Genomic DNA, 16,964 nt, shown 5'->3' on the forward strand with positions numbered 1-16,964 from the left:
TAGTTTTTTTTAATTTTTTTCGAGTTTTGTCTCTTAATTTTTCTAATGCTCGAATGTCTATGTTTATTGATTGTCTATTTTCCATCTATGTTTATATTCATTTTTATGACTAGGTTCAGAATTTTAAAATGTAAGTAACGTTTATTTTGTTTTATTTTTATTTTATTAACAAACATAGGTTTAAGTAGAATAAGAAATAATTTTCTTTTTTTATATATATGTACACTACCGCTCAAAAGTATTTGCCCACATATGACTGTTTTAAAGTTATAACTAAAAATAATAAACCCATCAGTTATTCTTATGAAACGGTTTATTTATAATAAAATGAATATAAACAATACATTTTTCAATTAATTAAATTTAAGAAAATTAAATTTTCGATTCATCTACATGTCCGCCTCGATTTTTAATAACAGCTTCACAGAGTTTCGGTAGTCTTCTAATTAATTTGTCCAAAGTTTCCTGAGGTATCTTGTGCCACTCTTCTTGGATGATCCTCCACAAGTCTTCTTTTGATGTGGTGCATGATTTTCGCACTTGTCTATCCAGTTCATCCCAGAGTAATTCGATAGGATTGAGGTCCGGTGATTGTGGGGGCCATACCATAACTTTCAGAAGATGTTGCCTTTGTAATTGAGCTAAATATTGCTTGCATAATTTCGACGTGTACTTGGGGTCATTGTCATGTTGAAAGATGAAGTTTTCCCCAGTCATTATTTGAGTACTAGAAGGAAGTACATTGTCACTTAAAATTGTTTTGTAACCCTCTTTTCCATTCCTCTATTCTAATTAGATCGCCCACTGCAGATCCTCCGAAACAACCTCACACCATCACCGAACCACCACCGTGTTTAACTGAGGCCACCGTACAGTTCTTAGCGACCCTTTCATTGGCATAACGGCGAACAAAAACTCGCCTCTTCGTTCCAAAAACTTCGAATTTCGACTCGTCACTCCAGAGAACTTTCTTCCAGTCATCAATGGTTCATTCTTTGTGTGATTGGGCCCACTCAAGTCTTTTCTTCTTATTAACATCATTCAGTAGCGGTTTTGATACAGCTAAACATCCTTTAAGACCAGCATTATAAAGTCGCCGTTTTACTGTCGAAACACTGACCGCTTTTTTACGCTCATTGTTGATTTTTACTTTGACTTCAGGGGCGGTAAGGCGTCTATTGCGTTTGCTTGTAATTATAATATTTAAATCCTCCTTTGAACTTGTTGCCTTTGGCCTTCCCAATCGAGGTTTGTTGCTAATAGTCCCTTCTCTGGTGAATTTCCTAACATTATAATCGACAGTCCGCCTTGGAATTCCCAAATCCGTCGAAATTTAACGGTTAGTCTTTCCAGCCTTATGAAGTCCAATGATAATACCTTTTGTTTCTACCGATAACTCTTTTGTTTTAGCGATTTTAAAGAATGTTGAAAAACCAGCAAAGAAACGGTGACAATCGTCAATAAGCAAGCGAAATTATTTACCAATGTTATACAAAATCAATTCTTGAAGACTAAACACCCTTAAATGTTTCAAATTTCATCAGAAACGGGCTGTAAACAGATTAGTTTTTTAGAAGAAGTGCATATTTTCACTACATTGTTTGTTATTTGCAAGACTATTTTTAAATAGTCAGTGTTTTTTCAACGAACCATGGTTGATAGTTTAAGTATTTGCTGTTTAAGCATATATGCAATTTACAAAAGAGATACAATCTAAATATAGGTATAAAGATAAGATTTTTGTATCTAATTTAAAATAATAAAAAGAATACATGGTGGGCAAATACTTTTGAGCGGTAGTGTACATATTGTTGTGTTTTGTTGTTTTTTTGTCTTTCAGGTAGGGTCAAAGTTAACTTAAACGTGTTTCTCAACAAAAATTTCTATATTTTCAGCGCCCTGAGGAGGCAAATATATTTTGGGAAACGTCGGCCATTTTAAGTTAAACTGGACTTTTAGTTCTCTGATCCTGAAACCCAAAACTTTACCAGACAACTGACAAAATTTGGATTATTAAAAGATAAACATAATTTTAAAGATTCAGATTTGTTTTTTTTTTTTTTTTGATTCTTGATATCATGCATATTCTTAAAAAATATGCATGACGCCTAATTATAACTTTGACTGTTTTATAGTACATAAAAATATATTTTCAGTATCTGTTTCTGGACCCACACTACAATCAGTTCAGGCGCCTACGCACATATTTACGACCTCTGCAAGTGATCAACTTTTAACCGCGCCTCCTCCAAATCAAGTTTTATTAAACGTTCCGCCTCCTCAAATTTTGCCTCAGACCCAAATCGTATTAACTCCGCAGGTAAGCTTTGAACATTTTTGAAATTCCCCTTTTAGTAATAAACAGCAATGGCAAAATAATAATTTGTATTATTGCGGTATTTAGGATCAAAATGTGCTAGTATCAGCGCCTACTAGTATCATCACGACCGTCACCATACCACCTCCTGTATTGACGCAACAAAACATTAATCATGCTGCTCCGAATTTAATAAATATGAGACCTCAAGGATTGCCAGCGCCAACTGTAGAATTGACGTCTATTCCGCCTCCAAATCCTATTCAGGTATGCTTAAATGTACTTATGTTAATTTGTGTAATGAACAGCTAGTTAATTTAGTTTTTCGTTTTCAAATTTTTTCGTTGCTTCAGTTAAGTTTAAAATATTGAAGTATATATACAGTGATGACGCGCAAGTTGGAACAAATTCATTTAAAATGTTAGGGTGTTCATGGATGAATTCATGTATACATTGTGAACCAAAAATAAGCAACGACCATCAACTTAAATTTTTTAAATGAAAACAATTATTTTTTATTCCATTTTTGAATTCTGCATACAATTTTAAGTATATTTTTTATACCATATCTTATACCTAAATTATTAATAAATATGCAACTGTTTGGGTCGTTTAAGCATATTCAAACATGTTTTTTCGTAGTTTTTTAAACAGGTATATTTGATTGTTGACACCTTGTCACCATTTAATCGCATAGAAACAGTATGTATTACTTTACGTAAATGTCAGTTAGTGTCAAGTGCAATTGCAAAGTTTAAAAGTATGGCGCGTTTAACTGAAAAACAAAGAATTGAAATTTTGATGATGGTAGGATATGGCGACTAGACTCGAACACAGGCCGAAGTTTGCGATCTGTTTAACAATAAGTACCCGGAGAGGCCTATTACACGTTCGGTAGTATGCAAAATTGAAAAAAAAAATTAGGGATTTTGGTCATGTTAGAGACAAATATGACCTGGACCGTCCCATGCTTCCAGAAAACAGACAATTAGATATTTTGCTCGATTTACAATAAAATCCACATAAATCAACTCGACAATTTGCTGCAGATCAGTCGGTTAGTAAATCATGTGTTCTAAAATGTTTGCATAGGAATAAATGGCATCTATATAAAATTCATTTTTTCAAATGGTTCTGTAATTAGGCAAAATTTTCATTATTGGGCACCAGAAAATTCACACTAGAGTATGGAAAGTCACACACAATTTCCCAAGAAGTTAAACGTAGGGGCAGGAATTGTGGGCACGTCAATTGTGGGTCCCTATTTTATTGAGGGCGCACCCACCTCTGAAAAATATTTAGAGTTGCTTCAAAATCAGATAGTACCTAGTTTACTTGCACTATATCCAAATGGTGAAAACCCATTTATACCGACAGATTCGATATGGTTCCAACAGGATGCCCCCCCCCCCCACACTATTCGCAAACAACAGTACGAGATTACCTTACCAACATTTTTACAAATAGATGGATTGGAAGGGGGGGTTTTATTGAATGGCCGGCAAGGTCGCCAGATTTAACCCCATTGGATTTTTATCTATTGGGTTATCTAAAATCTAAAGTTTATTTTGATAAACCTGAAAGTTTAGAAGAATTAAAAAATAGGATTAGAGCCAAAATACAACAAATCCGGCCTCAAACAATAAGTAAAGTATTACAAGAATTTGAATATCGACTTGGTTACTTTTAGAAAGTTAATGGTCAACAATTTGAACATTTATTTTAATTTTATAGACTGTTTCAAAAGTTCAGTTATTTATAAAAATTTAATCGCAAATTTCTTAATAAATATTGAGGTTAGGTATAGGACATGGTATACAAAATATACTTAAAATTTTATACAAAATTAAAAAATAAAATAAAAGAAGGGTGTTTCTATTTAAAAATTTAACTTAATAGTCATAGCTCATTTTTGGTCCACCCTGTATACATGAATTCATCATCAAAAGAATCGCGACAAAAAATAAAAATTAACGTTTGTGTCCGAGCGTTTTTTTCGAACAGACCCCTGAATTTTAAATGAATTTGTTCCAAATTGCGCGTACTCACTGTATATAATCGTCATATTAATGAAAACTATTAATTTATACTTCAATATTTTAAACTTAACTGAAGCAACGAAAACATTTGAAAACGAAATACTAAATTATAACAATAAACATATTATGTTAAAAATGAAGCATTTAATAATAATAATATTTAACTCAAAACGAAATTATACAATTTTCATTGATAAGCCGTTATTCAACCGTGTGTACAGTTCAATGAGGCATGTCCAGAAAGTAAGTGTACTCAATTTTTATAGGCCTCAAAAAAATACTATAAAAGAGCTTATATCTTTTCACTCGTACACGTGTAGGTGATTTTTCGACTTCGTCGATTCTTTCGATGCAAGTGGTGTGTCGGAGGAGCAGGTTTTGGTGGAGGGTGCCATCTCTTGGGTTCAGACAACAGTAGAAAAATCGCCGCTTTTAAGGTTAAAGCGATCCTTGAAGTCTTCGGAGCTCTGCACTTGATTTTACTCAGGTTGTTCTGTCAGCTGATTTGGGACTAATTCAGAAGTTCGTCAGTCACAAATGATGCCGATCCGCCAAGTGCAGGATTCAGCACTTGACAAAACATTGTATCGATTTTTTTTGAATAAATGCTTATATGTCGAGAGTGCTCTACACACTGACCTCGAATCCGGCTCATTTTGAAGAGGAGTAGTCAAACAATCGAAAAACAACCAATAACCAACCGACCAAACTCCTCAATGCCTGACTTTCTTAACGATATGGGTAATATCTTTTCTTACATCTGTAGCACCATTGATTACATTATCTGCAGTGGACAAAATACCTAACCCGGTTTTAAGTACAGGTACTTAAACCCGAATGAACCTACACGAATTGCGGGCAACTCATCTACTTTAATTGATCCAATTTTTATTCCCAATGCTCCCTAACTTTGAATGCTGATACTATTTTCGACCATAGACTTTGTTTTTGTGATTTCTCAATGCATAAATTAAAAGCTCCGCCTAAAATAATTTCCTACAGCTGCTTTCGTAATTTTAACCCCTTACATTTTAAGAATGACCTATTTTATCTAGATTGGTTTGCAATTATTCGTAAAGAAGATCAAGGTGAAAAAATAAATATTCTAATTTCTTTTATTATCCAATTATTCGATAAACATGCACCAGTAAAGATTAGAGAGGTTACCAAGTCAAAAGCACGGGTAACCGGTAACGTGAAAATTTTAATGCATGATAAAGATAGAGCTTTACAAAAGTATAAACGATCCAAAAATAATGATGACTGGGTAACTTAAAAACAGGCTATTAGGAGGGGAAAACAGCAATATTTAAGTTTTATTTCAGCTCAAAACAATCCTCGCAAAACTTGGGATGCCTTAGATAATCTAAAAGTTTATTGCAACAACAAAAAATACACTACTCTACCCCTACATCTTTCGGATCCTAACCTCATTAATAATAATTTTTTTCATTTTTTTCAAAGTTCAAATAATGCCAAAGCAAAATTAACTTTTACAATGGTAATCTTTTTAATAATACCACTAATTTTTCTCTCAACTTGTGCACGGAGGAAGAGGTTCATGCAATTTTGTTTGCTCTTAAAAGGAACTGTGTCGAATCTGATTTGGAAGTGATTCAGCACTGTAGTCCCGAAATTGATGTATTTATTGTGAATATAATCAATTGCTGTTTAGAAAAAAAATATTTTCCCCTAATTTGGAAAAGTGCCAAAGGTATTGCCTTACCTAAATATAAGGAACCTAAAAATTTTTCGGATTTAAGAATAACAAGCATTTTACCAGTGTTGTCAAAGATAGTTGAAAAAATACTCTGCAATCAAATGGTTAAATATTGTGATATAAATAAAATATTAACAGAAAATCAGGTAAGGTAACAAACGATATTTTTGAAGCCTACAATAAATGGTTTGCTTCGCTGCTTATTTCTTATCGACTACTCGAAAGCACTCGATACTATTAACCATCAGTTACTGATTTCTAAACTTAAATTTTATGTCTTTGATTTACTTGCTCTGGAATTACTTACATATAATCAAAGTATATCATATAAAGTTAATTTTTTCCGAAAAGCTAAATATTTTAGCTTAAGTTCCATCCCTATGGAATCCAATTTTGGGTCCTTTACTTTTTATTATCTATATACGTCGCATCTAGTAACCTCTTCAGAACACTGCAAAATTGTTGCTTATGCTGATGATACGCAACTCAATTTTTCATTTGACTCAAACAGCTTCATTGAAGCCAGTAAGGTTGACTTTTTGAAGGATAATGTTAAGATTTGTATTGATCATATGCCGCTTGAGTATGTGGATGTGGCTCGCAATTTGGGTCTATTATTCGATTCACAACTAAAATTTGATCGTCACGTTGCTGAAGTTATATTATAATTAAGTAGGGATGCATTTCCGCCTTGTTGCCAAACCTAACTCACAATTTCAGTATACAAACTAAAGGCGCTAAAATTAAATGATTCTCAATACAGTAAAAAAGTTAGCCTTTCTAAAATCGAATTTGGTAGTTGTGGTAACCTTGCAATGTCTAGGAAGTTCTTTACCTTTAAGAAAAACATGGATGGTGAGAATCAACAGGAACCAAACGGAATGTAAACAGGAACGTGTTTGCACTAATAACCAGGCCGTAACTCTTATTTTCATTATCGAAACAAGAATCGCGTAAAATCCTCTCAAATTGTCAATGACCCTATTTTGGCAGTTTTTTTGATTCTTTAAATAATTCTGTTTATACGCCACTTTAAAATTAATTTACTCTAATAGGTTCAGAATATACCACAACCGGAACCTTTGAACACCCTTAATATACCCCCACCAGCGCCGTTGCAAGTGTCAACTATTCCAACTCCGACCTCTCTGCAACTGAACGAAATTCCCAACCCAAAACCGATCGATATCATGGCAATACCGACTCCTACTGAAAATGACGATCGAAACTTCATGAAAAATGTCCCACCTCCGAATAAAACCGTGCCTCCGCCTAGTTTGGGGGACGTTAACTTTATGCGGGGGCCCCCTCAACAAGGGCCGTTGCCCCAAGGCGCACAAGTAAGTAAAGCATGTTTTGTTTGCTCCTTATGATAAATGCTCGTTGTAGTAGATATATTGTCAATATAGGGTGCTGTAAAAGTCTAGCGGCACGGACTTCAGGAGCGCAACGCGTTATTTTAAGATAAAAGTTTATTTTTTTCCCAAATCGCCTCCTAAGGAAGAGATAACCATTTAAAGATGGCGCTGGTAAATGAACATAGAACTTAAGAAATTGTCCAGAACCAAATTCATAAATTTTTACGACTAAACTCTTTAAGGTGGCGTAGTCGGTGGCCATACTAGATTTCCTGCTTACAAATTTTCCGACATGTTCTTTGTAGACCGTTAGTTTCGTAAAAGACTAGGAAACGGAACTTGATTGATTTTATTGAATGGCTTTATTATTGTGCAAATAATGACTAACTAGTAGAAGTCTACTTTTGTTCTCAATCCAAAAATTACGAAACGCTTATTTAGGTGCTTCATTAAGCGTGGATCGCAGCCATATATTGGTAACTGTCAATATGACAGGAGACATGGCTAAGAGAAAACGCTGGAAATTATTTTTAAGTTCGAAATTTGGCCACTAGGGGGTGTAATTAAAAGGTCAATAATTCAATTTTAATTTTTTCTGAAAAATTTCAGCTTAAGCTAACATAATTAGAATATTTTCCATCAGTTTGGTCAGACACCAAATTCAAGACTTATTAGCGCACCGACTTAAACCGAAGTAAGGGAAGGTAGTAAAAGTGGAATTGTTTAAATGACTATAACTTTTAAAAAACTTTTTCTGATTTAGTTTAATTTCAGCTTGTTTAAAAGTAAAATTTAAGTACTTTGAAATGTTGTATCCATTAGTACGCCGAAGTTTTTAGTAAAATTGGGCAATAAATTTGTCGCCGGAAAAAATTTTTATGAACACTGGTAGTTCTTGTAGTGTAGGATTCCGTGACCCGTTAGGTGATGTGAATTTCAAAGGCTTACCTATGCGTTGCAGGTAACTTGCAATAAGCTACATGGATAAACCATTTTTAAGGTGTTTCTGGACTAGTTAATATCCAGGATAGGTTAGATCTCTAATGGGTTGTATCAGGTCCTCCGTCAACCGTGTTGTGATCCCTGGTCTTCCTTATTTTCAGTCCTGGTTATTCTTAGGACATTGAGCAATGTGCAATCACTGAATGCCTAGAACCGACAGTTTTTCATCACTAAAGTTTATGTTATTTTTCTTTCATTTTATATACACTGTTTACATCTCCATTTATACAAGTTCTAAAGCGTACATATTTTAGAAACCCTCCTTAAAGAAGGGACATGAGTTGTGCAATAAGCATGATAAACTATGCTACAATTTCCCATAGTATTCCTGGAAAGCCCGGTTTTCTTGGGCACATGTAGTCAACAGTTGTCCATCTAATACCTACAATACCTGGTTTTGGGGACTGAAATTAAGTTTGTTTACCATATTACATATCTTATTTATTCATACCATTTCCCCGATGAAAAACTCAATTTCGGGTCCGGTAAAGTTAAAGGGACGTCTAAAAAACGATTTTTTTTTCGAAAATTTTTACATAGAATGTTAGACCGTTAGAGTTTGACCGTTTTATTGATAAAAAAGTGAGGATGAAGTAAAAAAATGCAAAATTTTAAAAATTATAAAAGATTTTCTACTTACGTATAATGCCCAATTTCAGCCCGCTTAACTGCACTCTATTAGTGACTAACCATCACGTTGATCATTATATACGCTATTAATTCAAATTTAAAGCCTTAATTAACCAAATTTTATAACTTAGAAGAATTTACATCACTTCTTTAGGTCATAAACACAAATTTCTACAGGCGAATTAGGAATATCAAATATGTAAATACGGATTAATTCATAAATAAACAAAGACTGTCAAATGTCACGTCAACAAAATATTATTTTATTATTTATTAGGAGTGGCTACTGTACGAGTACGATTTAAAAAAAAAGGTTTTTTTTTGTATGTACCCATGCATATACAAGCACACCTCTAATTGTGTATACACAGGTTATTATTATCGGCACAAACAAGGGCGGCAGCCCCGTGTTTGTGCCGATATGATTCCTCTTTTCCTAACTATTAACCTAGTCCCTAAATAGGGCTCAAACGACTACCCAACCCACTATTTAGCGCCAACCCAAGGTTCTAATCCCTTTTTGCAATCCCAACTCCACATGTGCGCCAACCACATAGTCCCATGTGCGCCCACCTTGTATGCGCACATGGGGCTACCGCCCCGTGTGCATATATTATGATTATATAAATAAACAAATACTAAGTCAGAAAATTACGATAATCGTACTAGTACAGTAGCCACTCCCAATAGATAATAAAATAATAGTTGTTCACGTAAGTGACATTTGACAGTCTTTTTTTATGAATTAATCCGTATTTAGTATTTACATATTTGATATTCCTGATTTTCGTCTGGAAATTTGTGTATATGACCTAAAGAAGTGATGTAAATCGTTCTAAGTTACAGAATTTGGCTACTTACGGCTTTAAATTTAAATTAATAGCATATATAATGGTCAACGTGATGGCTAGTCGCAAATAGAGTATAGTTAAGCCGGGTATAATTGTGAATTATACGTAAGTAGAAAATCCTTTATAATTTTTAAAATTGTGCATTTTTTTACTTCATCCGCACTTTTTTATCAATAAAATGTTCAAAATCAACATTCTATGTAAAAATTTTCAAAAAAAAACGTTGTTTCTAGACGTCCCTTTAACTTTAATGGACCCCTCAATTTCCTTTAAGTTTCCTTAATTGCTTTTTTTTTGACCCGAATACTAATCCCGAAGATGGTTCGTAAAACTTCCCGTTGCTAAATTCCTATCGTGGATATAAAAAGGCACCAGATCCATGAGGCTGACACATTCGTTGCAGTAGAGTCGTACCGTAGTCGTACAAGCAGTAGAGTACGCAGTATTTTCCGGGTTTTCACTAGTAATTCGTTCCATTGTTTACATTTGTTCTTGACAATTTGTGAAATAGGTAAGACACCTGTTGACAGTTAACCTGCCGCTTCCGAGCATAGCGTTTTCCATTTGTCATGCTAAAGTATTGACAGTTATTATTATCGTTCCGCTTTATTTACTTTTGAAACTCTTGTTTGGGCCTATCTGTCTAATAGTAATTAGTACTTGGGCTTTCTTTCTTCGGTTTTGTAAGGCAAGTAAAAACCGGATTGATGCGATGCTTAATTACCGTTCAAATTTTAACAGCGGGGGTCAACGCCGACTTATGTGATTTATCTTACTTTGCTTATTGGTGCTGAGTTTATGGCTTTGCTACTCGAATGTCACCCGTTTCCGTAACCGCTTATATATAAAATTCACCACCCTATAAGTCATACCCCTTTTAATTTTGCTTTAAATATAAAATGCTAGTGGTTACGAGATACACAAATTACCGAAAAACTGCCTGTGCTAGATCATAGAGAATGATAACTGGGCTTGTTAGAGTTTAAGGAATAATTTTATTATAAACTCCTGGACAAAATTATGGCACCACTAATTATTTTGTCAAGAAAATTTAAATAAAAATAAATATCAGTTAAAACAGTTATAATATCTTTTCTCGTATAAAAAGCAGAACTGGACAAAAACTATGTTTATGCTTTATCATGGAACATGCTGCTCGTGAGGAGTGACAATACATCCGCAGGAAAGTTTTCATAATTTGATACGAGGAATGCTGCGAAGACTTCAAGCGGTCATTGCAGCTAGAGGTGGCAATACACGTTATTAAGAATTCATTATGGGTCTATTGTTTTATTTTTGTATCAAAATTGAAGTTAGTGAAAATCGATGCTTTTCCTTGTATTGAATTTAGTTACTTAAATCTCGTTTTGTTAAATAGAATATAATTGTTTTTGTTAATTAATAATGCATAGTTAACAATGCTTATAAGTTTGCTTATTTTTTTATCTTTATTAAATAAAAATCTCTAAAAATCAAGTGGTGCGATAATTTTGTCCAGGAGTTTATTTAAGCATAAACTCTGTTATAATATTAAGTTTTCATAATGTAAATTAGGGTGTTTAGAGTTTAGCCCTTAGGTTAATTTGCTGACCTCTGTTAATAAAATTCGCATTGACGTATTAAAACGTACGTATTTATTTTAAGAATGGACAATTAATCGATACAACCAATGTTACGCGTACCGCTGCTCGCTGCCAAGTGAAGTCCCTTCGCTTCGCGTCTCCTTGTCGGCCAGAAGAGGGGCAACGGCATTGTTGCCATGATTGTTGGGAATTGCGTCGTTAACACATAATAAATCTTGGATCACTACCTGATTTCTCCACGGTTTAGAAGCTTACGCGAGAGGCAATAGGGGACCTTAAGCTCCTTTAATAATAAATCGTTTATTTCAAAAAGCCCATATCTCTAAAATCTTACATTTTGAGATAATATGAAAACAGTATTTTACGCCCTAAGAACTATTTTTTTTTTATTTTTTAATTTTGATGTTACTTGGGAACCTGTCCCTTAAGTTCTAAGGCCATATTTATCTTCACGTTCTGAGTCCATGACACATTCAGCTTCTGTAGTCGGCCATCTAAGGATTTCTTTATAGAAATGTTCATATCCTTTAGTGTATATTCCATAAGCTTTTGCACGTCATCATGTTTTTTCTTATTTATTGGAACTTTACCAGCAGGGAAAGCCTTCTGAGTTGGCAGCTCTGGAGCGGAGTTACTTTTTCGGAGAGTAAAAGTGGAATAGGTAATACCATTAATAAAAGGTTTGGTGATGACTTTTCCGGGGGTTTCCATACTACACACAAACTCTATATATGCTGATATCTTTAAAGGTATTCTTTGATCTTTAGGAACTTCCCTTCCAGAAGTTTCATCGGAGTTCGTTGTTTTTTTATATGACTGTAGCCACCAGTTTTTGAAACTAATAATTTCGTCAGTGCAGACCACATGTATAGAAAATCGACCAACTTTGCTAGATTTTACAATAAGATCTGCGTAATCTTTAGGTGTATATATTCGGTCGTTTCTTCTTAAAAAACGCTTTATTGATCCAAAGTCGCGGTCACATGGCAGAAATAAATGGCCGCGCACAGGGAAATAATGAATGATTTTTTCAAATTGACGTCTGTCGCATAAATTCATCAGAAATAGTTGTGTGGTTTTTGTTTTGTCCTGCCGCTAGTGATGGAGCGGCAGATAGAAGAAGTTTTGTGACAGTATATTGTTGGTACTATAGTTTGTATGTAATGTAACAAACATGAACACACTTCATCGGTGGATTTATCTTATCTCCTTCATGGTAGAGGTAAAGTTTTGCTTTATTCGATTTTAAATCGTGTATACAAAAGACATTCACCCAGTTGCCGCATGTAAAAAACTTTTTGAACTGGTATCAGGGGTAGAGGTAGATTCTGCATATAGTCAAAACACAAAGCCACTACATTATCGTCCTGGTTCTCACTTGCCGTTTTTAGGCTGGTATAAAACTTCTTTGCCCTTCTCTTGTGAATCATTAAGTCCGCTGCCACATTCCTTTTGGCATTTCCGCTTAAACCTATATCTTTTAATTTGGCACTTAAACTTTCACATTTGCTGCATACATCTACTTGTTGTCGACCAAATGAATAATCAACATTTTCTTTAAAGTAGATATAATAAAAATTGTATTTCACAATATCTTTTAAGTGAGGGTTGTCGCTTCTAAAAATTTCATTCATTTTCACAATGTTAAGTCTAGCCTCTAAGTATTTTCTTAAAGTTCCCCCATAATGAGTTTTCTTTACTACGAATTTTGAAACGTCTCCTGGAATAGCATTTCCACTGCGATTTTTATCTGGCATATCAGAAGGAGTTTTATTTTCAACGATTAAAAGATTGCAAATGCGACGAACTCGGTCAGCAGAAACTCCATGAACTTTAAAAAAAACACTTTTACACACACGTGTATGTTCGCCACTGATTCTAAGGTAATAACGTTAGGATTGACTTTTTTTGAATGTTGATGCACTCTCATTTACATGTGAAAGATCTTCTACCGTATTTTGATCATCTTGTTCTGTAAAGAGATTGCCTCATCCTGGACGCATACCCTTAATTTCTCTTACTTTAATCCAACCTTGAAGATGCGTATCTTGGATATTTTTATTTCCATCGAATAGAAGTAATTCCAAATTTGGTGTATGACCTCCTCGTTTAAAAGTAAGTAACATTTGCTCGAGCACTTATATGTTATAGTACTGGGAATAGACTTTTTGGGGACCAGCTTTCCTGTATATGTTACGTAGCATTCGCTTTTTACACGTGCTTCACGTATAACATTCCGTTGGAAAGTATTTTCATGCGAAATAACTCTGCTCCTTCTTGTAACAGGTTCCTCGTCCAAACTAATCGACATTATAATATATTTCGTTTGATAACAAAACACTTTACTACCAAAAAAACAACAAAAACTTCTTAATGCTACCAACTTACACACAGTTCTACTATAAACTGAGAAAATAACAACACGGTACGTGTATTTTACGACGCGCAACGGTGCCAAATAAGCATGAATCTGATTTTACCGCAGAAATCCCATATTTAAGGGGTTTCTGCACTAAACGGAGATTTTAGACTGATGCTCATTTGTTTATAGCGCGACTACTTAGAAGGTTTCTGCACTAAATGATGTATTTACCTATAGACATTATATTTTTGAGATTACCTCCATTTTGATATTTGTGGTCGATATGGGGTTTCTGAAATAATCGATTCAATTACTTAGAGTGGCGCCCAAGGCATTTTTTGTCTGTATTCTGTAGATAATTGAACAGCAAAGATTAAGGAGTAGATAGATATCCTAGTCTATTCGTGTTGGACGTAGTGGTCTGCGTGCACGGGAGAAACCCCCGCTACAGTCCCTGTGATCTGCTGAACATGTTCTTGCAGCACATAAGAATTTTCGGTGGCCTTGTTTGTGTTGTTTATTAGATGCTTAGAGTTTTTTTATCCAGAGTCACCCCTAGATATTTGACTTCATCTTCAAGTCGCAGGTGTTCGCCAAACAGCTCTAATTCTCTAGGGCTCTAGTTTCCTCTTTTTTGTGAAGCCATCTAGGGTAAATTTTCCTGGGTTTACCCGTAGTTGTTCTTCTATGCACCAGTGCTCGACAACGTTCAGAGCTCTTTGCATTTTTTCGAATACGTGAGCTTGGGTCGCGCAGTATTGTATGCGGATGATAATAATATTTTAATAAGAAAGAGTAATATTGCCAAACTATCAGAAGACTAACATTGGTAGAATAAATTTCAGGAACGTTCATTATTCGGAATGGCCTTGTACTAAACACCAGCAAAACTATATTTATGCAACTATTTTCCAAAAACACTAGCATAAATTATGATCTTCTATTTAAACAGGCAAAACAATAGAAAGCTCTTTTAAGTGTAAAGTTTCTTGGCCTCAATGTTGATCAGAAATTAACGCGGGAGAGTCACATTGATAAAGTTTGTGAGGGCTCTATGTTTCTTAATTAGGCAGTCAAGAAATAATGTTAATGTAGAAATACTAAAAATGATTTACTATGCAGTATGGCTTACTATTTTGGGGCTCATCAGCACTTATCAACAGAGTCTTTCTAATGCAAAAAAAAGATTTTGCGATGTATGGAAAATATAAAGCCAACGTCCTTATGCAGGGAGATTTTTAAAAAATACAATTTTTTGACCCTCCCTTGTTTATATGTCCACCAATTAATAATATTTGTTAAACAAAATGAATTGAAGTTTGATAAACATCATCAGTATTCAACAAGGGGGGGGGGGCAGAATTTAGTTCTTTCAAACTGCAGATTAACTGTAAGCCAGAACTCACCTTCATGTCAGGAGTAAAGTGTGTGAACCGAATGAATTGCATATTGAAAGAAGAGTACAACTCCAACCTTAGAAAATTGAAAGGCTAGAATTAGTAAATAACAACTTTATTTGAGTTCAACATGTGCACAGGGGCAAGCGGGGTGTTTTGTTTACAAACATATTCATCGATTTTCTGTTGTCAAGTTTACACGCATTTTCAAAAGAGGCAATTTTCAGCTATTTATCAACACATATAATAATATTAATTTAACTTATTGATGTTAGAATTTGAATTAAAAATAAAAAGTAGAAATAGATATGTTATTCTAAGCGCAAAAATAACATATTTCAAGGAAAAAAAAATAATTTTCTTATTCCTAAAATCGCTTCTAAAAAATTTGAAATGGTAACACCGCAGGCAAAAGCTGATGTCATCTTGTGAAATGTCATCTTGACAAACCGCTTTGTGTTTTCATTCGGCATTTGTGAAGTTATGTGTTTTTTTTCTTCGTTTTGGGTTGAAAAAGGATAAAAATTGAGTAATTTCAGTATTTTTGTGAACTGTTAGATAGCAAAAACTCGTGCCATTTGTGCCGCACCATGGAAAAAGGGCGATTTAAGCCGATCTCTTCACAAGTAAATATCGATACTGCCATAACATCATATCAAGGGACAAATGTCGTCATAAACGTAGAATAATAAAAACTTATTAAGAAATCTATAATAACTATAAAATATTTAATTTCCATAAAAATCCTTTTTATTAGATAAGTACCAAGTACCTTTACTCTAATGAAGTACGTTAAAAAAACGCATAAAGAGTTTATAAACGGTAATATTGTTTATAATTTAAAGCATAATCTATTATAGTGTAAATGATTTTAATTCGAACACCTTACAAATTGGGGTCAATATACTAAATTCACGCATTGAAACAAATAGCAAAATATATAATAAGCAGTCCTCGTATATTTAAAGACATCTGATCGCTGGAAATTCCTAAACCCCGGTCCGTTCAACGAGAAATTTTGTCAGAGAGAGGTAGGCTAAGTCCCCAGCAATGACGTGTAAAAGACGAAGACAAAAGATTACTACCGGCGCTTGGAGTTTGAATTGTTGGCGGACCTATACGATAAATTTTACATGGGCCTGGTGCCAGTGGCGTTTTATGTTTTATTTCTGGTTTAAAATCAGGTGTCTTAAGAGTGTGTTGGTCGCTGTACTTGTTTTCTGTTTATGTGTATTTTTTATGGTACTTTTGTAAGTTTTGTATTGTTTTATTTATACTTGGCTTTATCTACAAATTGTACAATTTTTTGACAATAAAGCAATATATATATTATATTATTTAAAAGGTCTTTTATTTTTTCTACCAAAATGACTGATAAACATGATTTTGATTAAAAAAAAAATAAAAAAATTGCCATTTATGCCAAATAATTTATCTATTTTTTATATATTTTATGACATTTAAAAAAGTCTTATCAAGTAGACGAAAATGTATTTAATTTTTTATTCGCAAATATCATATATTTTGTAAACAAAAATATATGACATTTACAACTATCAATTTTACACAAAAATTAGGGAAAAATTAAAAATTCAATTGATAGTCACAACGCCGGCTGGGATGCATTTGACTTTTACCATACAATGCAAAATAAAACACAACGTAATGTTTGTACGTTCTTACATTCATTTTGAGCTTTATTTTG

The 16,964-nt window shown here is 33.9% G+C and overlaps 1 protein-coding gene across 3 annotated transcripts in view; it reads left to right on the forward strand.

Annotated features, from left to right (window-relative positions):
* LOC126741448 (uncharacterized) overlaps positions 1 to 16,964 on the forward strand; it is a 101,914-nt gene that overhangs the window by 30,168 nt on the left and 54,782 nt on the right. For 2 of the 3 annotated variants that reach the window (XM_050447860.1, XM_050447861.1), the window contains exons 4-6: positions 2,157 to 2,320; positions 2,405 to 2,584; positions 7,132 to 7,416. In XM_050447860.1, the coding sequence (XP_050303817.1) occupies positions 2,157 to 2,320; positions 2,405 to 2,584; positions 7,132 to 7,416 (629 nt within the window). The remainder of the gene's footprint in view (positions 1 to 2,156; positions 2,321 to 2,404; positions 2,585 to 7,131; positions 7,417 to 16,964) is intronic. The other variant, XM_050447862.1, reaches the window with a different exon arrangement.

Source organism: Anthonomus grandis, chromosome 10 (assembly GCF_022605725.1).
Source record: "Anthonomus grandis grandis chromosome 10, icAntGran1.3, whole genome shotgun sequence".
In the NCBI taxonomy this organism is placed as follows: domain Eukaryota; kingdom Metazoa; phylum Arthropoda; class Insecta; order Coleoptera; family Curculionidae; genus Anthonomus; species Anthonomus grandis.